This window comes from Harpegnathos saltator, unplaced genomic scaffold, assembly GCF_003227715.2.
Source record: "Harpegnathos saltator strain DR-91 unplaced genomic scaffold, Hsal_v8.6 scaffold594, whole genome shotgun sequence".
NCBI classification, from domain to species: domain Eukaryota; kingdom Metazoa; phylum Arthropoda; class Insecta; order Hymenoptera; family Formicidae; genus Harpegnathos; species Harpegnathos saltator.
The window spans coordinates 504,819-527,490 of NW_020230420.1; the positions used below are offsets into that span (position 1 = coordinate 504,819).

At 48.5% G+C, this 22,672-nt stretch overlaps 3 protein-coding genes across 6 annotated transcripts in view; 2 read left to right on the forward strand and 1 right to left on the reverse strand.

The window, feature by feature from the left end:
- Positions 1 to 165: 165 nt before the first annotated feature.
- LOC105186295 (ankyrin repeat domain-containing protein 49) lies at positions 166 to 1,251 on the reverse strand. Of its 4 annotated transcripts, none has more exons than XM_011146379.3 (3): positions 960 to 1,251; positions 627 to 781; positions 166 to 539 (listed from the first exon to the last, which is right to left on the reverse strand). In XM_011146379.3, exons 1-3 carry the CDS (start codon positions 1,102 to 1,104, stop codon positions 204 to 206), a joined length of 636 nt encoding a protein of 211 aa, XP_011144681.1. In that variant the 5' UTR covers positions 1,105 to 1,251; the 3' UTR covers positions 166 to 203. The 4 variants fall into 4 exon arrangements, with proteins under 4 accessions (XP_011144681.1, XP_011144683.1, XP_011144680.1 ...); XM_011146381.3 differs by having other exon boundaries at positions 636 to 781; positions 960 to 1,250; XM_011146378.3 differs by having other exon boundaries at positions 621 to 781; positions 960 to 1,247.
- An 865-nt stretch (positions 1,252 to 2,116) lies between these two features.
- On the forward strand, positions 2,117 to 3,412 carry Rsph9 (Radial spoke head protein 9). Its single transcript, XM_011146382.3, has 4 exons — positions 2,117 to 2,343; positions 2,505 to 2,670; positions 2,769 to 3,057; positions 3,204 to 3,412. The coding sequence occupies exons 1-4, from the start codon at positions 2,117 to 2,119 to the stop codon at positions 3,362 to 3,364; spliced, it is 843 nt and encodes a 280-aa protein (XP_011144684.1). The 3' UTR covers positions 3,365 to 3,412.
- Positions 3,413 to 4,308: 896 nt separating this feature from the next.
- The window catches only part of LOC105186297 (testis-specific gene A8 protein), a 108,514-nt gene continuing 90,150 nt past the window's right edge, over positions 4,309 to 22,672 (forward strand). The window contains exon 1 of the mRNA XM_011146383.3: positions 4,309 to 4,480. The gene's annotated coding sequence lies outside the window, so the exon portion shown is untranslated. The remainder of the gene's footprint in view (positions 4,481 to 22,672) is intronic.

Sequence of the window (22,672 nt, forward strand, 5' to 3'; positions counted from 1 at the left end):
ATAAATTTGTTTTTATATAGAATAACACTTTTATAGTATATTTTATATTTTACATGGATTATTCATTCTCATAGTCTTTCATTCATGTAGTTACAAATTTTCATGTATTTCAATATGTATATAAGTATATATGTATTAAATAAATGTTTACTAAATTGAGAAACGCTGGTAATTTATTTTTATACACTACAAGAATATTTAGTTCAAATTTCATTTAGGCAGGGCTCAATTATCTCATACATTGGATAATATTTCGTTGTTCTTCTTGCGATCTTATCTGCTGTATCTCCACTTGAGTTTACTATATGTGGATTTGTATCAGGATGCATCAGAAGAAGCTGAAGAGCTGGAGAATTATGAGAACTAGCGGAAACCAAATGCAAAGGTGTTTGATCTCCTTTACTTTTAGCATTTATATCTGCTCCATTTGCTATCAAAATGTCTGCACATTCAGTATTATTCCAACAACATGCAGAATGCAAAGGCTGCCATTCATCTAATGTTTTAGCATCTAATCTTGCTCCTATTTCCAGTAAATACTATCAGAAGAGAACAAAATTGATATATAAAGTTAATGATAAACATATCTATACATACTAAAGGAAAAATGATAATATTACTTCTACCACTTTTACATGATTGCCATAACAAGCTCTGTGAAGTGGAGTATAGCCATCTTTGTCTGTAGATTCTAACAAAAATTGATTTTTGCTGAGTAGTTCTTTGATTTTTTCTAAATCTCCCTCTTCGGCAGCATTTAAAACAGCTTTTGCATCAGGCTCTGAAAGTAATATAATAGTCTAGAAAGTAATATAGAAATATGATATCAGTTAATATCAATTGAAACTTTTAAAAGATTTTAAACTATAGATATACATTTTCCCTCCTTCTAGTTATTATAATCTTATAAATATAACTCAATCAATATAAACACGTTTTATACAGGTTAAAATCTTAACCTCTTGCATTACGTTCCGCTTCTACGCCGTCATCGTCATCTTCCCAAGCACTCACTTGCATGCGTTCACTATGTGATTGACTAAGGATCTTGTCTCGAATGTCCTCCAGGTTTGTCAATTCGTCATTTTCTTCCTCTGATGACATATTTATTTGGTCACTTTAATATATCTATTATGACTTTCCGTTGACATAAGATGATAGTGCACATAGTCAAGCAAACATTCTCCTCTTACGGAACAAATCAATGTATAACAAATGTTAAAATAGGTAAGAGCTAGCAGTTTCCTTTCGAAAATGCGTCTGTCACATTTTTGATATATTTAACTTTGCGATGTAAAACTTAATTGAAAAATGAGGTGAAAAACGAAGAAACTCATTTAATTCAATATATTATAGCTAAACATTACAGAAATGTTACAAATTTAATATGTCCATTAAAAAGTAACGACGTCGAATTTTAAAAAATGTTTTCTGAACCATTTCATTATTTCTACTTTCGCGGAAGTTATAGCATGTTGAATTTCGCGCTTTGGTTTTATGAAATTTAGGGTGCGATCCACCTATTGCTTTGAAATGCTCTAGCATTTTAGACCGTATCCAGAGATGGCAACTGTGGTTGCAGAACGGACATAAACCGCCTGAAAGTGGATGTAGCACAGACTTCCACCACATGCAGATTTTACCACCGAGACCTGAAAGTGGATGTAGCATCGTAGTTCCCCTCTCAAAATGGATGCAGATGGCGTCCTTTCCCAGTGCGGAAAGTCGGTGTCGCAGAAAATGCCGTGTTGGCCGCTCTCAGGCCGATATTCGTAGTCAGGTCTTATATTTAAAACCGCCTCAAGTTCACTTTCAGATACTCCATAATCAATGAGAGACGAAGCGGACTTTTATTTTATAAGTATTATTATCTTAACGTAACCATACTTATTTTTTCACATTGTCCTGGAAAATGAAACATTTTTTTTAATTTTAATTTTCTTTAACATTGCATATCGTATTTAGATGAATTACCATTTCTCGCTTTAAACGCGAATTCCATTATCTACGATGTGATCTGATCGACAAGTTCCGAATAATAATATCTTGATAACATCTGAAAAATGCAATTTCGAGCATTTGTCAAAAATGTCGCGATCTTTATAAACTATGCAAAATGAACTGCTTGAGATTACTGGAAGCGTTGGATGTGGTCGGTTGCGCCGGTATTTGTATAAGTACCGAAAACTCGCAACTGTTGCAGAATTCACTGCTCATTTTGCAGACGGAGAATCATTTTCGCAAGTGTTACTACTGGGGTAGAATTGATGGGATTCAAAACGACTACCATATTGCGTACGGCTATGAGAAAGATTGCATGAGCGGTCAAGTGTATTATTACAGGTAATAATTCGCTTCAATCTTATTAATTCAGATAATATAGATTAATTATTCAAAGTATACCGAGAAAATATTTTGTGGAACAAGATATCTCCTTTAAGTGATTGAAAACTTTGACAAGCAGATTTTGAAGAATTTCCTTGAAAAAATGTATCTCTTTACAGTATAGACTGTATGAATTGGTTGTTACTGCCGAAGGCAACAAAATGCGGGCGATTCTTGAGCCCATTGGCGATCAACAGATTCGAAGGTGAGCCGTCGATCGTCACGAACGTTTACAACGTCAACCCGCCCTTTCCGCCAAATGAAGACCCCAAGACTTATTACGATGTAACGATCGCAGATATATCTCGCACGTTTTACATATTTTCGAGATCCCAGTTGTACGATAAGTTATACGATTTCAATTGATCTGAAATGGTACGCAGGGACCAATACCTCGGGAGCTGAAGGAGGAGGATCGTCTCGCGGCCACCGTGGAATTCATCACGGAAGACGCAGCAGTGATTCCCCGCGGAGCCTGGTTCAAATGCCCGAACGGAGACGTGATCGAGAATCCGTGTTTCGAAGGCCTGGGCGCCTCGGACGCCTCCTGCTTGAAGTCCTACTTGCACGCTCGCTTTCCGAAGGAGAAGTGGAACACCAACTTGCTATCCCGACCCGACTACAATTACGCGTTGGACTTTTTAGACAGCGTGGATATGGACGTGCCTCAAGGTAAAACAAAGCAGTGATCAAGTCGACGGCTCTCTGCTCCGGAGGCAGGAATGGAGAAACGGGTACCGCAAGGACACCCACTAACATTGCATCGACAAAGTGAAATCTTCATTGCGTCGCTGCCACGCGTCCGCTTTTATTTTCAGGGTGCTGGGACTTGCAATTTTTGCTGGGTGGCCGTCTGGCCATTTTGCACAGCTTGTATTGGCATGGAATGACGTTTTTTCATAAGTTGGATTCTCCGCATTACGGTTTCTTGTACGTGGGACAGGGAAAGAAGAACCTAGATTTACCCTTTATGCTGTAACGCAAATTACGGAAACAATTCTCAAGGTCTGAAAGCGATATCGTTTGAATAATATTAGGCAATAAGAACATTTAGATTGTGGAATTAGGAAGATTCAAATATAACCTAATAAAATCGATATTCAGATGTATCGATAACGACAAGATAATCGATCTTAACGCTTTGAGGAACGCGAAGTATTCCGCGACTTATGGAAGCGAAATGATTGGTCGACGCGTAATCGATATGCGCGCCAAAGTGCCTCGGGACGCCATTGTTTGTAACGTCCGGTTCGCGTCAGTTCCTGTCACGAAAATCCATTGTCCGTTCGTGTCCTCGTTCCGTGGCTGCTTCGCAACCGTCAAATTCGCCACGACAACGTTAAACTTCGTTCTTCCTGCGGAACGCGCGTATCCTCGTTTCGGATTCCGCGAAGTGCAGGCCCCATCACCGCCGAGTAGCCTGAGTCGTGGCTGGCAGCTTCGAGAAAAGCACGGCCTACGCTTGATCGACGCGCGTAAGTCACGATTTTGCATTGCTTGTAATAAAAGAAAGTCAGGTACGTTTAAGATCGATTCAATTGTGATATTAGATCGAGTCTCCAACTGTATAAGTCGCATTATCGAAATCAAGGTTAGGAGATGTATGAGACAGCAACTAATATCCCAAAATTGCAATATTACAATCGGCCATGTTGAAATTGTCGAAGCACATTGATCTTTTGCATGTCGCGATGATAACGATAGTATCATTCCCTCAGAATCTCCAGAATCGAACATAACCTAAAGTTATATATAAGCATATAGAATATAATGTTCTGTGTATACATGTCGAGGTCCCCCAAATTCGAGGATCGAAGCGTACGTCAGCCGAGCGCGCCACGAATTTCGCGCGCTTTCTCGCTTTCGCGCCAACGCGCTCGGTTGCGTCGGCCAGCCGCTGGATGGCGCCATCGTCACGAGCCGAGCGTTCATAACTGGCCGGGGACGCACAAGCGCAGTCGAGTCAACAAAGTCGGACGCAGTGACCGGCGTCTTCGGCGAGTGAAGTGTCTTCGTTGCGAGTGTCTCGGAGGCCTGTGTCGTCTTCTTCTGTGCGCGGATCTAGCTGCCGAGGATACACTTCGTCGCGCCATCGGTGAGTGCAGAAACGCATTTCGCACGGTTCTCTCACGAATACGCACGTGCCGCGATTCTGTACCGCTCGGATCGCAAAAAGTTGGCGAGAGATCGCGCGAGAGAACCTGGCGCGTCCGGAGCCGGCTTGAGGAAGAAGCCGGCTACCGTTGCCGACTCGGAGCATTATCTCACGGCACGTGCGAATTCCGGGAGCACCGTCTCTCGCCGGCCGGTCAATCTCGATTCGCGTGTGCCACAAACACGCCAATTTTTCATCGCAATTTTGTCAGAGGGAGAAAGGAAGAGCGAGAGCGAGCGAGAAAGAGAGAGAGAGAGAGAGAGAGAGAGAGAGAGAGAGAGAGAGATAGAGATAGATGTGGCACAACGCTGTGCGAGCGCGCAGCATAAAGCGCCTTCTCGTTTCCCTGAAATTCCTCCCTTCGTCGTCGTTCGTCGATGACAGACGACGACGTTGAGCTGTTCGGATGTTTCGTGCGCGAACGTTCGTGTCACCCGGCATTACAGCGACAATGTATGTCGGCTCCTCTCCGCGATTTTACATGGCGCGTCTCTCGACATTTTTCCCACCGACGGAATTGCGATTATTGCTCCATCATGTTCTTGCGATATTTCATGGTACACGGCCATCTATGTATAACGCGTGAATATTCCTACAAGTTAGGGAAACGTTTCTTTGTTTTCTTTTTCCTTTTTTTCTTCGCAAGTTTTCACGGGAGATACTGGACGGTTACGTCAGTTATTTTTGCGGAGTGATAGAACGTATTGTTCGTCGTTACGATGCGGCACGTAATTTGCGAGGAATCAGATACGCGCATTATAAAATACGACTTTATTGTACAAACCTCACTTCGATTTTATTACCGGACGCACCGTTAAAGCGAAACAAAAACACCGGTTTAAAGTCGCGCGACAGCACACGATATTTATTGTCGCTCCTAGTTTATGGACATTCCGCTTTTTGTATTTACGCGATGGTATTTACGTGACGCGTCGTCGCGCTCGATTCAAGGTTAGCAGGGTCAAAGAGAATTACGGACCTGTCGTTGCCTGGCAAAAAGGGCATTTCTTATTCCCGTCCTCCTTGCGCGCGAATCGCGCGAGAGGAGCACGCAATTAATTCTCTTTCAGTTCATTTACTATTTTCAGTTTGTTCGGCGACGAAGACGAAGCCGAAGTACGTTCTTCGGCATAGGCCAAATTTTTTGGCCAGCTACTTTTTTCACGACATACCTTTTATTTATATTATTTTTACTTATATTACTATTATTATATTATTATATGGCGATACCTTTATTACACGTATTTATATGTAATTATTATTGCGCTCTGAGATAAATTCCTCTCTAATTAACTGTTACTGATATTAAAAGCATACATAGTACATAGATAGTGCAATGAAGAAATACGAGCGACGAATGATAATATGAAATAATATGAAATTTCGATAATATGAAATTTGATAATATGAAGTAACGCGCGCGGTTGTTATTATTATTATAAATCCCGATAAAAAAAAATTATGACAAATACGACGATGATTGGTGATGAAGATCGAATAATCGCGCGTTCTTTCGTGTTTTTTCGTGTAACAATACTACATCGATCAGTGTTTCGTGTAACAATACTACATCGAATACTACACGATCAGTGACATCCGTCACGTGCATTCTGTGCGATCGTCATTTGCGCGACTTGCAAATACGATTTCGCATGACCACAGAGATATCCGCAGACTCGGTTCTCCCTCGCGGGGGGAAGGGGGAGCGATCGTTTACCGGTGCGTTTAATTCTACGCAGCGTGGCTTTACATTTATGCAGCTCTCTCCCTCCTCATATGGGGGAACGATTCGTCGTTAATTCCGCCGATTCTCGCGGCATCATTTCGCTCCTCTCGCGGCCCGCGCGTCGTCGCGCGACTTCCAATTCTTCTCTGCGGTTTTGCCGGTCCGCCGGGGGTCATTCGCGTGTTTTCCCCTTCATTGTGTACAGACGGGATTTATTTTCGTACATCGAAGAAATCAATGATGAGCCGATAACCCCTCGCTCTCCTCTCTTTTCTCTTTTCCCCTTCCCCCTTCCCCTCCTCGCGATAGGAAACCCTCCGGTCGTCTCTTGTTCGATTCATATGCGCAACCCGTGCAATCGTGTAGTCAATTCCGAGCACGGACCGCGAGTTCCGGTTCCTATTCAAGTAGTATCCTCCGTACCCCGGCGAGCACACCTCTCGTCTTCGTCCTCTTCTTCCTCTTCTTCCTCCATCACCTTCGCCTCTTGCTCCCCCCCTTGTCGTGTAGCCGCGCGTGAATTTTGTTTCGAATTTTGTAATCTTTCCGGCATCTGCTCAGGTGCGTTCATACGTGACATATCTCGCGTTTTTATCATTGTTGCGCCGTGTGTGAGGTATTATGGTTCGTTCTTGGAGAAAACACGAGCCTCATTACACCTCGGTGTGTTCTCGTTATTATATTTTTCGGTCTATTTCTCCTCACCGCGGTGTGAGTGAATTGCTATGTTTTCGCGCGTGCTCGCTCGGCGAGGAGAAGATCGCCCCGGATAGTCCGTCCCGGATAACGGCGGACTAATGAGCGATTAATTGCGACGGAGTTAACGCCATGCAAAAATATTGTTACACAACGGTCGCGGATACTACGAGTCGTAGTAATAGCTTATTACGATAGATGAGCTGCAAATCGAATCTCGAACCGAGACGAGCCGATTATACACACAACGCGCGACGGAAGAGCGGCGAGGAGGAGAGAGAGAGGGAGGGGGGCTATGTACGGATCGATAGATGCTCGTAACAGCTCCGGAACGCGTTCAGCTCCTGTTGTCTCTTTTGTCATCGATTATACCGGATAGCTATTCGCGTCGCGTTGCAGCGTTTCGCGGAAGGAAAATAAATATCGCTTTGCCTTCGATTGGCGCGCGCGCGCGTACGCTCGTTCCTTCTCGGATTCGAGATATCGAAACCACGGCTGTCGACCCCGCCCGACACGCTTTGTCGTTTCTTTTTAACGCCGCGGCGAACGTCCGAGGTGAAATCCTCTAACGGGATTTGGAGTAAACCATAAAAACGGCTCGGAAGCATTGCGGCATTGAGTTTCTTTGTTCCGGGCCGTGCACGGATATTTACGCGTTGCCGCGGTGCGCTTTCCAGCCGGCGATCGGAGAAGGTGTAAACACAGGCGGAAAACATTTCGACGATTTTCCCTTTTTCGCGCCTGGGTGAGGTTTCGAGGGAGCGAGAAAGCGGTAATTGATTTCCACCATCGTGTTATGCGAGCTTATCGAGGTGTCCGTGAAACTTTCAGAATCGGTAATCGTACGAGGCGATTTGCCGCGAAGAAGGAATTAAGAATATATCGAATAAGCTGCTACTTGTATTTTTTTATATATTTTTTACATATTGTTTATATTTTTTATGTATCGAAATTGCTGCTACTTTTATTTTTTTTTTGTCTCTGTGCGGTGTCACTTTACAATGTACAAGTTAAGTTACAAGTGTGGTCGGGTTGGTCGGCGAAAGACTTGTCATTTTTCGACAAAATTGTCGTGGGACGTTTGGATGTTGGAGAAGATTTGTGTTAGATCAGTTTAAGAAATGGCGAATCGCGATATCGTTGATTTTATTCGTAGAAGTTGTTGAATCTTTCGTGATCGGATAATTTTCCATTTTCTATCCTACGCAAACGCGACCTAGCACTCTTTGATTTTGGCCAACGAGCAATATCGATTTACGCGCATGTGTGGCCGTTCGTGGCCGCAAGGGGGGCAACGAAAGCCGAGACGCATGAATGTTTCAGTATGACGTCGCCGGCAGTAACAACAAATTATAACGCGATATCTCGGATATACGCATGTGCGAAGAGATATCGGGGTCGCTTGTGAGCGCGTTCATGCGCATCGTTTTGTTCGGCAACGGTAACGTCGTCGTAACACGAGAAGATATTGTCCACTTGACAACGCGGTGCCACCGCGTGGACGAGACGCACTCTTTGTGCACGTGATGCATGCATTACATTCCAAGCTGCCCTCTCTCTCTCTCTCTCTCTCTCTCTCTCTCTCTCTCTCTCTCTCTCTCTCTCTCTCTCTCTCTCTCTCGCTCTAGACCGTGACGCATATAGAAATCGCATTTCTCTCTCCGATAAATACGTCGTTTTTAACCGTTAATTCACGTAGCGGTGCTCTCTAAACCGACACCCGACTCTGTGGGCTCTTTGAGGACCTCCCTCATCTTGCAGGAAAGTGACTTGAGATCAGATCGGCCAAATTACCCTTGATTGCTCACTGACTTCGGAGGCAACGTTGTTCTCTCTTTTTGTTCTCACGCGGCTTTACGGCCTTTCTCGCTACTCAGCAGCGAGCACAGTTCTACACACCGCGCTAAGCCGCCGTTGTTAGTCAAGAGTTAGTAATCGCACACTCGGCAAGTCTGTGCAATTATCATTGATATCCGGACGTGAGGCCAATCCTATCCGCTCTTCGTGACGTAGACTCCTCTATGCGCGCCTCATCCCGGCTCCGATCGATCTCGAACATGATCTATCTACCTTCGCACGCAAGGCGCCCTTTTTTCGTCCGTGGAATTCCAAGCTCCTCGAGACCCATCGCGTTTCGTAACGTTCACCAGGTAGGTAGGTAGGTAGGTAGGTAGGTAGGCAGGTAGGCAAGGCAGGCGCGGCGCGCGATCCCCGGCAAGGGGGAAGAGGAAGAAGATGAGGAGGAAATGAAGCAAAAAATATGGCCGGGGCGGTGGGGGCGGTTGGCGGGAGGAGGTTGGCCGCGGAGGCAGAGGGGACGGGGGATGAGAGGCCGGAGGGCCCACGTTTCGAATGGGCGCGAGGGGGGCCCCCGGGAAAAGGGGGCGCGAGTTCTCCGTGCGGGGCTCCTTGTTCCCGACGTTTAATTTCAGGCGGTCCGAGGAGCTCGCAACATCTACGCCGCGCGCTCTCCGCATGAGGGACACGGGGGCCTTGGGAAGAAGATGCTCTCGCGATCGGGCCAGAACCAGTTCTCGCGCCTTAAAGCCCGCGCGGTTCTCACGCGTTACGGCCGGGCCGCGTGATTTCGTCCGGTCTAATTGGCCCGCCGGGTCCGGATGAGAATCCCTGCGCGATACCGTCTGTAGCAGGATACACCGCGGTCGTATATTAAAAAGGAAAGCTGGGCCCGGTCAAATTTAACGCGCATTGGCATATACAGCCGGCATTTTCGGGATTATTTCGCGCGCTCTCGGAAATCTTGCAGCGAATCGTCGAGATAAATTCCTACGTCCGCGCAACAGAGGTTAAATTTTATAAAATTAACGGGACGGAAGAAATACAGAGAGAGGGAGGGGGAGAGAAGAGAGAGAGAAAGAGAGAGAGAGAGAGAGAGAGAGAGAGCCGAGCGCGATATCTCGGGTTTAACTAACTGTTCTTCATTATCCTCTCGAGTAGTCCCCGTCATTTTTCGGCTGGCGAAAAGCGTGTACGTACTTTGAGAACATAATACAAGGATAATGCGGAGCCAGTCTCCGCGGACGCTTCTCGGGTTGCCTTTTACGCGGCCGAGTGCGAACTCGAGTCGCTTTATCGCGCGCTAACTAAACCGCGATCTTACGCACATGCGTACGTACGCCCATGCACGTGGCGCGAACGGCGGACACGCCGCATGATTAAAAACTCCCGTAGCTGGGAGATGTTCATACGCGATGCATAGCGATGAGCAGCGCCGTTCTATGCGCCGTAAAAAGGACACGCGCGCGCGTGTGGTGCCGGCAAAAAGGAAAGTAAATGGTTTCCTGCGATCAAGTGCGCGCACTTTCCCGCTCTCGCTCTTGTTTCCGCCGTCGTTCGTGTTTGTACCCGATTTCGTGTCTTTGCTCCGCCGCCAATTGCCTTTCCCGATTGCGGAAGAAAGAACGGATTCGCCGGGGTTTTCTTCGTTTTTTGTCTCCTGCGCGCGGCGAATCCCCATGCTGAACAGGGCTGACTTGAACGTGTCGAGGGTACATCGTATCTTCTTCCACGTACGCGTTACAAAAGCGTTTTCCGAGATCTCCGTGCTACCTTGTTCAGATTTCGCACTCATGAGACTGTGATATAGTCGGTGAATAATCCGCGATACGTCAATGGCGTCGTCGTGGAGTAGCTTGATACTTCGGAAGAAAATACAGAAACGCGCGATTTTCTTCTCTCCTTCAAGAAGTTACAGAGTGTTGGCAAATCTTTTTTCGCGATGTAGCCGTACACAAAAGACTGTGGTTGATCGCCCTGTTCCGGGATAAACTTTGCAATACTGCGGCGTCGTAAGTCATCGCCGGCAGGAAATATCGAATATACGCGGTGGCGCGCTGGATTACCTTGATAAAAGAGAGGGTTGCGGATGAGCTAGCTACTTGACTTACCGTTATCACGGCCACCGCGGGTCTCTCTCTCTCTCTCTCTTTCTCTCTCTCTCTCTCTCTCTCTCTCTCTCTCTCTCTAACTCTTTCTGTTCTTTTCTCATTCTCTTTCGTTCTAGTTGCGGATATCGTTTGGTATACCGCGCCGTAGCAGATCGCGTTAATTATTTCGTACGATTAGTTCCTTTCATGCGCCATTGAACGCGATAGGAAATTCTTTGGGAATAAATCATAGACGCGGTTACCTATATAACGCGCGCGCGTGCACGCGACGGAAAGCCGCGGCGAGCCAGCTCGGCGTTGTGTGATTATGCAACTTTTGTATCGCGTCGCACCGATCTACACCTATCTGTCTGGAAAGTATCCGTGATACAAACGCGTTTCTCTCTAATGGGCTTGGGAATTTTTAGTTTCCGCCATATTTCTCTCTGCCTCCATCTCTCGCCGAAGTTAACACGACAAGCGTACGGAACGTACGGAACCGCTCTGGCGAGTGTTTTCTTTTTTTTTTTTTTTCGACGATTCCGTAACGAGACCTGCAAGATCGGGACAAGGCTGATTTCAACAGATTTTTATATCTTGAACAATTTAAATGTCGCAAAACTTATGTTATTGTCGCTTGAACGAGAAGAAAGGGAGAAAGAGAGAGCCCGTCTCGTCGTGCAGCCGAAACTCCCGGGACGAGGAACCTTCTCTTTCTCCTCCGTTTATTCGATAGCTCGCAGGGTGCGTGCCGCGATCTTCCTCCGTCCAGGGAGAGAGGAAGAGAGAAAGAGAAAGACAGATTGATTTTCGTTTCGATCGGACACGCAGATTAGGTCGTGCGTGCACGCGCACGCTGCTCGGTCGCAAGCGCGCCTTTATTCGACGTGGCACGCGGGGCGAACCCGGGAACGAACCGGGGACCGTGGTTCCCGGGGACAGAGGGAAGTATGGGGGTTATAGGGGCACGTTCACACAAAACGGCCACCACAGGCACCGGCAGCTGTTCACCATCCGTGCCCTACTCTCTACATTTCGCTCCCTCTCTCCCCCGCATTCTTAGCTCGGCTTAACCTCGCCCTTCCTCCCCCGCTCGCTCCCTCTTTCTCTCTTTCTTTCTCCCTCTTTTTCACGTTTCTCTCTCGCGAGCCTTCTCTCTTCCCCCTCTGCTCTCTCACCGCCTCTCTGCTTTCCTGCCCCCAGGCTACTCGTACGAAACTTCGTAGCTTCCGTGCCGGTCCACTCCCTCTTTCGTCTCTCTTTCTCTCTACCCTCCCCCCCCCCTCTCTCGATCAAGTCCATCGATTGATAACAGAGATCTCGTAAGTGCAGGTAAGATGAGTTTGTTATCTCCTCCTCGTTGACGAGGTATATTTTTCAGTGAATACGCTATACGTGACGAAACGCAAATTTTATCGGACGACCTCGCCATGAACTTTGTTTCGTAAATTGTACTTGAATTTTTTCTCGTGCGATTGTCTGCTCGACGATAATTTATCATTAGGCGTCGGCGAGATAGAAACGTCCATGTCCACGGAGAAAATATTACAGCTTGTCTCGTGTGAAGTTTTTTCGATTTTACCGTGTCTTCCACTCGTGTAGGAATAGACTGACAGTAGAATTCAATTTGCTGCAGTAGTAGACTTCGGTTTCTAATGCAAATAGCACGTCTGAAACGGAACAAGGGTGACAAATTGAGGCTGTCGACATGTTTCTCGGTTGCAAGATTCTACGGTAATTTTTCTTCAAAATTCTTTGAAAATTCTCCTCGTGCAAATGTTTATTTAATCGCATCGGACGTGACGATAATCTTCGCGAATTGATCCACTTTTTTACTCTCAGTGTACGTCTATATTAGACTCTGTCTAAAGATAGCTCGACTCGCGACTTCCCTGGAGCGGAAACTTTTTATCGCGCGTTTATTACGTATTTGTTACGCAATCTTGGGACACGTGATCAAAATATTGGAGAGCTCCTTGTGTTTGGCGGAGCGAACATAAATCTCTTGTCGGTTCTGCGGCCTCGAGGTGGACCGACGACGGGAGATTCTTTCTTTGTGCACATTGTGAGGATTCTCTTATGATTGACGGGTCGCTCACATGTGCGCGTGCATGCATCTGTGTGTTGAAACCCTACCTCTTCGGCATTCGTCGCTGCAGCACGCCGCCGCGCCGTCGTTTTTTTCAACCTTTCGTGTCGTCGCTAAATTGTGCGAGACCGCAGCGCGCCAATCGTGCTGGGATTTCGCGAGACGATTTATGCACGCGCACGAACAAATTCCCAGTACGAATTGACGCGTACCGGGTGGTCCATCCGGTATTCGGAGATATCGGACTCAGATAAGAGTGCGCGGCACGGTCCGTCTAAAATTCCGTCATGCTTCCTCGCGGAGAAAAACGAGAATTTCCGTACCATGTGACGCCATTCTAATTTCAACAACACGGTTACGCGCGTACCGTGGTGCTGCAGACAGTTGTGCGGGAAGAAACCAAGCCTTTCTCGCTAATCGCGTTGTCGGGAGCACGTTATCTGCCGGCGAGCCTACGGAATCGTACCGGGTGCATTGCATCTCCGAATCGCTCTTCCTCTCCCGGCCCGGCGGGCCTTCGCATTCTTTCGCGTCGAGACGCGTGTAGAATCGCCTCCGGTATTCCCGCGCATTGTGGGACAGAGCAGCGGCGCCGGCCACGAGCCAGCTCCGCGCTATTCAGCCGCCAGTCTCGTTTCGCGAACCGCCGCAAAACGCGAAATACTCCGGCGAGGCGAGGTGACCGCGCGCGCGCGCGCGCGCCATGCGAAGTTGGTGCGCTTCGCGACTATGCGGGGACTGCTGAATAGGCCCTCGGTATCAGTCGTTGACTTTGGCGATATTTCTCCGTGCCTCTTGTCGCTCGTTTGTATCGCTCGGCTTTACCTCCGGTTCAAGCTTACAATTAGCATAATTAATCGTAGATTTGGGGCAAGCATCTCGCGTACACGGTCCTATCTGGCGCATTAATCGCCCCGAAAGCACACTACTTGTTCTCCCGACGTCTCTGCGGTTGTACTCGGCTATCCTCAGCCGTATCTCGCTGCCTCTTCTCGATCTACATCGCGTTGGTTATGTACGCACGCTCGTGCGCGCCCGAGAAAAGCCGTCTCTAAGAGTAAACGCGGCGTCTACGTGTGAGATTAAGCCGTGTCGCCGTTGACGATCCACGACGAGCCGGCGAAAAATCCGCGATAACGCTATTACGACGGATCCTTTTTTCTCTCTTTTCTTCGCTCAGGTCTCCCCTTAGGGACGAGGAGAATCAGGATAAGGGAAGAGGGACCGGGGGGGACTTTTAGATTCGGAGCGGCTACGTCGTTCGTTCCTCTTCGGGGATCAAACCAGTTGATCGATCCGATACGATCGATCTGGTTACGGCTAATACATATTCCGGGATGACGAATGCATAAATTTACTCGGTCCCACTCATCGTGAGGCATAGTTGAAAAAAGGACGGTCGTGTCGTACGCAAAAAGTCCGTCACGTACGTTTGAGAACACGTCAGCTTCGAGAAGACAATTATATATCTTTTGGCTGTTAGATTAATTTATCGCGAGGCGACGACTCTTGAAAGACCTTGCTTTCTTAGCACGGTCGAATACCGAAAGAGCCTGTATAAATATTTGCAGTCGTAATCGGTCTGCCGAGTTGTGGCTCAATTTCGTAACTAGTTCCACAGTCCCGTCGCGTATCATTCTCTCGCGCTGGCAAAATTCGCCGACGGAGCCGCGCGAGAGAGCCCCGGGTCCTTTAATTTAATTATGACTACGTCTTGCACCTGTACGTTCTCGTTGAAGTGAGCCGGCTGTCCGTAAATAAAATGCATACGTAATTCGCTGCGCGCGTCGATGTTATCAAAGCGTTACACTCGAAGGAGATATTTATGAAGCATTGCAACTTGTTCTGTGAGAGACACGATAATGATCACGCGAGAGAACGCGCAGATACACCCGGAGAGAGAGAAGCCGCTCTCTCGTGAGCTACGAAGTGATTACGCGCAGACTTGATACGCTTGATTTCCCTAATTGGACGTTTCAGTTAAATTTTCGTATGATAGACGGCGGTTTCGCTGAAATCCGACTCGCCGGCCTGGTCGCGCCGCGTGCGCTCTCGTCGAATCAACCGTAGAACAATTCCCATGAGTCCTAAGTGGTCTCTCCCCCCCCCCCGCCCTCCTTTGTTTCTAATTAATTGCAATCAATTACGATAATTAGCGCGACAAATGCGATCGCACGTCCTTTCCGATGCACCGCTGCATTCTTCTATGTCGCGCTGTCGTCGCGTTTTACTCCGAACGATTATTTGTGTGTCGTTCGACACTTCCGCCTCCTATCTCCGGGGTATATCCGTTACATTCCCATCGCCGGTTTCCCTTCCGCCGAACGGTCGAACGTTAATTACCGCAGCGAATTGTTTTCCGATCGTCCTCGCCCTACAGGTGTGCGTCTGTGTGAGCGCGTGCGATCTCTCGTATTATCCGTGGCACGAGTTCATTTATCGTCACTTAATGATTGTTAAAAGTGCTATTTCCGATCCGGTCTCAGGCTGTGCAGTCGCGAATTGCTTCGAAAACGGGACTGACGTCGCTAGGATTTGTGGAGTCTCGTTTTTCCTAGCGTGGAAATCAAAACAAATTGCGTCGCTGGAGGGCTCGCGCCGGGGAAGGAGGGAGGGGTGGATAGGCACTGCGACGTGTAGAATCCACGGCGTTGGGTTTCGCAGGAACAGAGAGACGATTCACCGATAGTACTCGGCTGATTTCGGAACGAGAGAGAGAGAGAGAGAAAGAGAGGAAGGAGGGTGTCCCGAGACCCCTATTTGTTTTCCAGGACGTGTCCAGGGACGACACACATGTTTTTACGCTGTTCTGTTCCTACAGCTGTAGGGAGAATCCCCGGATCGCGCGCGCGCACGTAGTGAGTCGGCCTCGGGAGTCCGACTCCTGCAGGCGAAAACTGAGAGAATCGCTCTCGAGTGATGCGTTTAATGCCAATGTCTATCCGATAATTGAAGAGCCCCGAGGGTAAGAGCTGTCCCGCGGAAATATCAGCCCCTTGTTACTCTCCCGTCTATCTCTTCCGCGTAATAGTCGTATCGCGGGCCTAGCATTGCGTCGGACGCGCCGTACGTCATTCTCCACGCTCGATTGGTTTCCTCGCGCGGAAGCTGTCACTTCGTTCTCACTTCTCGTTCGCGACTCGAGATCACACGGTTTTTTGGCCCTTCATTATAACGCTTATGCTAGGCTGAAGGTAACAACTATTATGTCGAGTATATCTCTCCGGGATAGGAAAGCAGCTTTTCCGCAACTTTAGTGAGAATCAATCGGCGCAAAAATTTGCTAATTCGGAACGAGTATAGCGGGGTTCCTCGCTGGTAGTAAATTGAGACGCGGAAGCTCGACGTGAAAGACTGTGAATCGGGAAAATATTCGGCACCTTGCGTCATATCGCACGTTGAAACATTATTATCCTCCCGTGATTGAAGATCATTCGTTCACTGCGCCTCTCGCCTCTCACAAGTCTTTGTATTTCGTGTCTCGAAGGGAAAATTTATTCCGCAGAGATTACACGGCGCAGAAGCGATCGTCTTGTGTGGCGGTAACGTCCTTCACCCCATTTCTGTGCTATTTCTTTTTTTCCGACTGTACTATTATTCCGAAGATATTCAAGGCGGCAATAGTTATTGCCTGTATATCTAGGCGCGCGCGCGCGTTTATTGAAATTCCAGGCTGAATTCCGCACGCGACGAAGGAGCAGCACGCGTCTGTTGCAACGGGAGACGCGACGCGTCGCTCGCAGCAGCAGCAGCAGCAGCAGCTCGCTTATCGCTCGCGCGTGCCCTTGCTACACGAGGCCTTTGTTGCGCTCTGTTTGGGCCCTGTAAATATTTGGCGACAGATATACACACCGTTCTATTGTACGCATTGTACGTATACTGTGCTACTCGCCGCCACCGCGCTTCCTCCGCGTCTGCTCGGCTCGCGCGAAGAGGCGACCCGGAGGACAGCTTGCGTTAATAATCGCTCCTGCAACCTCGGCGAACTCCATTGTCTCGTTCCGAGAGTTCCTTCGCGGACTTTTGCGAGACCTTACGGTTTGCATCCGTCAAACAAAAGGCGATCGTCGCACCCAGCGGATTGCGATCGCGAGAGGAATCTCCGTGGACTTACTTGCGAGCGGCTGGTGAACATATCTCAGTTCGCTTGTTCTTTCTTTCGCTCTCAGAAGAACGGTTCCTGCGGAACGACCCCCTCGGTTCCCCGGATGTTCTTGACCTCCTGAAGAAACGAACTGCTGCAATGTTCGCGAAACGGCTGTAACAAATCTACAAAGGGCCGAACCGGGAGCCAAATCGAGTGTTTCTCTATATCGCGAGAACCTGAAATATCGGGTATCTTGTTGAACTCGCCGAGCTGAGACGTTGCACGGTAGCCTCTTAACTCGATCCTGAGTCACTCGGACACCCACGCTAATTCACTGACGCTACCTCCGCGCGATCGTGTGGGACGTCGTTAGTTTTCGCGACATTCTCGCGGATAAATAAATGACCGGAGCATTGAATGCTACGTCGTCGTCGTCGTCGTCGTCGTCGTCGTCGTCGTCGTCGTCGCTGCATTCCCGTTCTCTCGTGGCGCGCCATCGCTGGAACGCGCGCTCGCAGCTTTGCCGACGCCGGTCGGAAAAATAGCGGCACCGCGATCCCACTTGACGTCCCGATAACGAACCGTCGAGACACGGAGCGCAGTTTCGCCGATAAGGTCTCTCACGGCGAGCTAAAAATTAGCCGGATCCGCAATCTCGCGCGGCGATCGCGTCGCAGTTACTCGCGCGCGCGAGAACGGCGCGAATTAGGGCAGCTTCCGCTATGTGCGCGATTGGCTCGTGCGTGTTAGCCGCTATCTCGGGCCGCGCGATCTCGCGAAAATTTCTGCTTGCAGTTGCAGTTGCAATGCATTCGCACGTGCGAGGTGCAGTCGCGGGGCAGGGAGGGGGCGGCGTAATCCGATCGGCACGGCCGCGCGATGCGGCGTTAAGATTAGAACGCGGCGTCGGCGTATCGCCGCTCGCTCGCTCTCTCATGCGCGTCTCTTAGGGTGGCCGAGCGGCCCTAAAATAGTTTTCGTGCACGCAGGGCGTGCTCAAGGTGAAGGTTAAAGCCGCGGACGCCGGGGCGACGCGATGACGGATTAAATGGCCGGCACACATGGCGGGGCTCGAGCGAGGGCGATTTAATCGCAATCACAGACGGATTCTGTCGTTCGCGCGGAAGCCCCGCCACGACAGTTGGAGATATACAGGCCGTTCGCTGGAATCTAGCAGGACTCACTGTCCGCGGGCTTTTCCGATATCCCGGGATCGATTCTTCCTCCACGGGAACGTGTGCGTTCCGCGCGTTATCGTTTGCCATCGTATTTTTATTCTTCCTGCATTACTGCCGATTAAACGTTTAATCGATGCGGGCGAATCATGCACGCGATAGTCCCGTGACACTCGGAGCGGCTCTCTGCGTGTTGCATTTCGACAAGTCGGATTTTGCAATTATCGATCGTCTTGAATTTATGAAACACAGAAATTAATCCAGTCACTTATCAGTCACGGTCGACTATTTTCCTCACGGCTGACGAATAATCGATTGCTGCGACAATCTTCTTAACGTTTGAGAATGATCAATACTCTCATAATCCGATTTCATATTTAAGTTCGTCCAAAGTTCATCTTCGAATGCTTCGAATGTAGTCGAAGGGCTGAACACGACCACCGTGTGCGACATCTTGGAATAAACGATCTTAGAATCAGACGATCTTAAGTACAAGATTTGGCTGTGTCTGACTGATACCGTCCTAATTCTTCCTGCTTGCGTCTTCATGTGTGTCGCGGCCCTTACTCCTACAATAGATACGAACTCTTGCGAAGTTCCACATTCTTTCGTAACGGGGCACACTCGACGAAGAACATTCGACGCGACACTTGCACGTCGCACGAGAAATGAGGGAAATTCGCGATTATGACGAACGACACGGCGGACGGGCGAGAAGAAAATCGCTTTGACACTCCCCCGACTTCTGCGGGCGGATTTCCATTTCACGGCGGCTACGTTCGAGCGGGCTCGGGAACGAGATGGTAACTAAATGGGGCTGAGTTGATATATTCAGGTTCCGGTTTCGCCATGCTCGGTTGAGTATGGGGTTCAGGGGGGACACGCCTAATGTGCACCCGCGTATCCTCGCCGCGCCAGGCGCACGTGAAAGTATATCAGTAGAAGCGCGGGGCGCAGTCTAACGATCTTTTTTTCTTCAATTTCTTAATTGCCCGTTGAATGCAGCCCGCGTGCGCGCCCGTTTACAAAGATGCATTTTAGTAAACGAGGTATCGCGGCTTTCCATTGGCTCCCATCGCGACGCGAGTCTTCTCCCGCTCTGCCCGTTGCAACTTTTAACTCTGTCATCTGCGGTGAAGAGGGGCGTATGTGCGACTGGTTACTCGCGAAATGCAAGTTGCCTCGGCACTTGGTCTCTTTCGCCGCGATTTCGATCGCCCGTTACATTCCGATGGCCATAAAACTAGCGGTGTTTTGTATTTTATTAGACTGGCGGAAATTAATTATCAGCTCCCCGTGTGTATTTTTCACAATGATTACGCTGATTTCACAATGCTTACATTGATCTCACAATGCTTGCGCTGATCTCACAGTGATTACGCTGATTACACGGAGACACGATGTCGTATGGTCGAAGGGGCCACGCTTCTCGCGAAATTGATCGACGATGTGTCTATATTCGAGGCGGGGTTCGAGCTGAAACTCGAGATTAGCCGCGACGCACATGTCTGTTTCACGCGAAATTCTTAATTGTTTTCCCTGAAATGTCCTGTTCGTTGAAGCGCAATATCTCATCGACATGATGTAACAGTATCGCGCGAATTTGCGTCATTACGCGTCGCAAGCGGCGCGCGCCGCGTCGTAAATAAAATGCGCGCTTTCGGAAGTGCGCAGTTTAAAGCATATCTCGGGTATTCGTAAACATATCACATGCGTCTCGTGCGTGTCTGTTTTGGCATCGTCTATCGTTATCCAATATGCTCTGTTTTGATACACGTAATCGCCGTCAATTATCGCAGTTTGCATCGCGCTCCGCCGCGCAGAATAGAAATTTTTATCGCTATCCGCGCGGCGAGGCGCGCGCTTGCGCGTGCGCGCCAGCCGCTCGTTATCTGCGGGCGCAGATAAATACGCGTTCGAGTTTGCCCACTGTCTAAATAAAGTTTCACGATAGCTCCGGCCGTCTTGCCTGAGCTGCACTGACAGGCTGGGGTTAACTGCTCAGTGCCTAATGTTATATTTACGAGCTCTCAGAATTTATGCAGAGTGTCTCAGAGCCAGCGAGTCGTGTCTCGCCCGATCCGTTATCTGGTTTGCAGAGTCGGATTTTCCTTGATAAAAATATTGAAGGGAAGGGAATCGAGAAACGCGGAAATTTTCGGTACGATAAAAGAATTTTACCTTTTTTATTTATATGTCTTTTAATTTCCGATATTCTATAATCCCGCGCAATTCACGCAGAGTTAATCGCGGACGAATTCGGTTTTGAGACTGAAAAGGCGCGGCAGATGATAAAGATAAATAATACACACCCTGTGAAAAAAATATCGATAACACTCTCCGATATTTTCGCTGAGGAAAACTCGGGTTGCAAGCGGGTCGAAGAATCCGTAGAGACCAAACATCTGCTACACGTTGTACGTAGTATTTCTTCATTCATATAACAGAGCCCGGCATCTCTCTTTCTTTCTCGCCGTCCGAATCCCTTGGAATTTTCAAGACCGTCGCCGACACTCGCCGCTGTATCTTTTCGAAAAGCGCCCATCTCTCTCGTCACGGAGGTAGCGCGCGGCGGTCGTGCTTCCTGCACGGCGTTGCTCCCCGAGGTTACGGGCGATGTTGAACGTCGTTCATCGTCGCCGGGAATAAGAGACGTCATGTTTTTCCCGAGCGAGTAATTCCTTCACGGAGATACGGAGTAATGGACTGCTTCTTTGGCCTCCGTGACCTACGTCGTTAAGATACGTCCGTTAAGAGGTGGGGCTCGGGGTATACAGGCTGCTCTCATGAACCCCGGAGAACATCGCGGAATTCGCGCGCTCTGAACGATTTCGAGCACGTCGCCGAAGTTAACGCGGCGGAGCACAACGTCGATTCTACACGTCGTACACGTCGTGCTCGTATCGGCCACGTCGAATCGGAGAGAGAGAGAGAGAGAGAGAGAGCGTCGGCAGAGTTTGAATTCCCGTTTGTCATTTTAAAAGATTTACGACGATTTACGAGTTCGCGCGAACGCGAACAGTAGTACTCTCATCTGCGAAATATTGACGTGTCTGAATGTTTTATTTATTATATATCTTTTGCGCCTGTAATGATGAGAGAGAGAGAGAGAGAGAGAGAGAGAGAGAGAGAGAGAGAGAGAGATGTCGATTGTCTCGTTTCCCGAGCGAAAAGTCCGATTTTACGAAAATGCGTTGACAGTCGATGGGCTCGTGCATAGCTGTGTTTGTTTGACGAAACAAATGATCAACTCGAAATGCTAGCTTTCGTGAAATAGAAGGGTTTTTATGGGGAATACTTGGAGTATTCGCTTTATTAGAGACTCGCGAGTACGCCCGGGGTCCAGTGAACCCCGGCTGTACTTTAGGGTTCGATCGATCCGACAATACTGGGCCAGTGACGGATTATCACGGCATGGCGAGATGGCTTCTATAGTGCGTCTATTCGAATGAGTCACAGCCCCGTCCCGATAATCTCTCCTCGTCTCTCGGTAACACACGTGAATAGAGCGGGAATCGAAGCGAGAGGGCTGAACGTATCGTTTTCTATGGCGCGTACGGTGCTCGACGGAACTACAATGTAAGAGCGAGCGGGAGGTCGAACAAAGAAACAAGGAACGCCGACGGGTGGGAGGGGAAAGGGAGGGAAGGGCGAGAGCGAGAGAGAGAGAGAGAGAGAGAGGGGGGGAGTTGTAGAGGGAGAGAGACGGAGCACAGGCTCTCGGCAAGAAACGGTAAACCCGCTGCTCCATGAACCTCGTGAACGCTGTCGTAACTTCAACGGGCTGAGGCTGAAGCTGAGGCTAAGGCTGTAGCTGTGGCACCGATCGTGTACTGTCAGCCAGCTAAATCGGCATCGATCTTTGCCGACGCGTCCAATTGATTTCCGCCTCGTGGCTGTTTATTCGTTCGTTCGCGCGATATTTACTTTCCGAGAAACATCTAAGATATCTTGTATCTTAAAATTTTACATTTTTTTAATGTCGAGGATTTTTTTAATTCTCGTACAAATATCTCGGCTTCACACGGCTTGTGTGTAAGCCAACTTTTTCCTCGAGAACTTTTCCTTTGCGTCATAAAATTATCCCGTCTGTTCGTAATTATATCTTTCGCATATCGAAAGTCGTACTGTGAAATTAGGTTCTCGAAGCTTGAAGTTAAAAGTTTGCACCGTAATATTACATATTTCGTCCGATACAATTTTTGCGAGCGAATAATATTCGCTATTCAACGGCAATGTGCGATATTTTGCGCAGCGCATCGCCGACAATCAAAAGAGTCGTAAAATTCATAAGTGGATGCGATATATCCCGCCAATCAGAGTTCGCACGTTGTTCGCCCACGTGTGTTTCGCTTATTCCGTTTGACGGAGAAACGTTGCGAAACTTCGTGAAGCAAATTAACGCGTAACAAATAGAATCGACTCCGGTCCATTTACTCGCTGCACAGAGCCTCGAAAGTATGACGAGGAAA

Bases quoted from the DNA above. Each gene is read 5' to 3' on its own strand.
- LOC105186295 (XM_011146378.3), bottom strand. From the start codon at position 1,104: ATGTCATCAGAGGAAGAAAATGACGAATTGACAAACCTGGAGGACATT. The intron at 782-959 runs GTTAAGATTTTA...TATTACTTTCAG, and splicing joins AGCGGAACGTAATGCAAGAG to AGCCTGATGCAAAAGCTGTT. The intron at 540-620 runs GTAATATTATCA...CTCTTCTGATAG, and splicing joins ATCATGTAAAAGTGGTAGAA to TATTTACTGGAAATAGGAGC.
- Rsph9 (XM_011146382.3), top strand. From the start codon at position 2,117: ATGAACTGCTTGAGATTACTGGAAGCGTTGGATGTGGTCGGTTGCGCC. The intron at 2,671-2,768 runs GTAACGATCGCA...AATGGTACGCAG, and splicing joins ACCCCAAGACTTATTACGAT to GGACCAATACCTCGGGAGCT. The intron at 3,058-3,203 runs GTAAAACAAAGC...TTTTATTTTCAG, and splicing joins GGATATGGACGTGCCTCAAG to GGTGCTGGGACTTGCAATTT.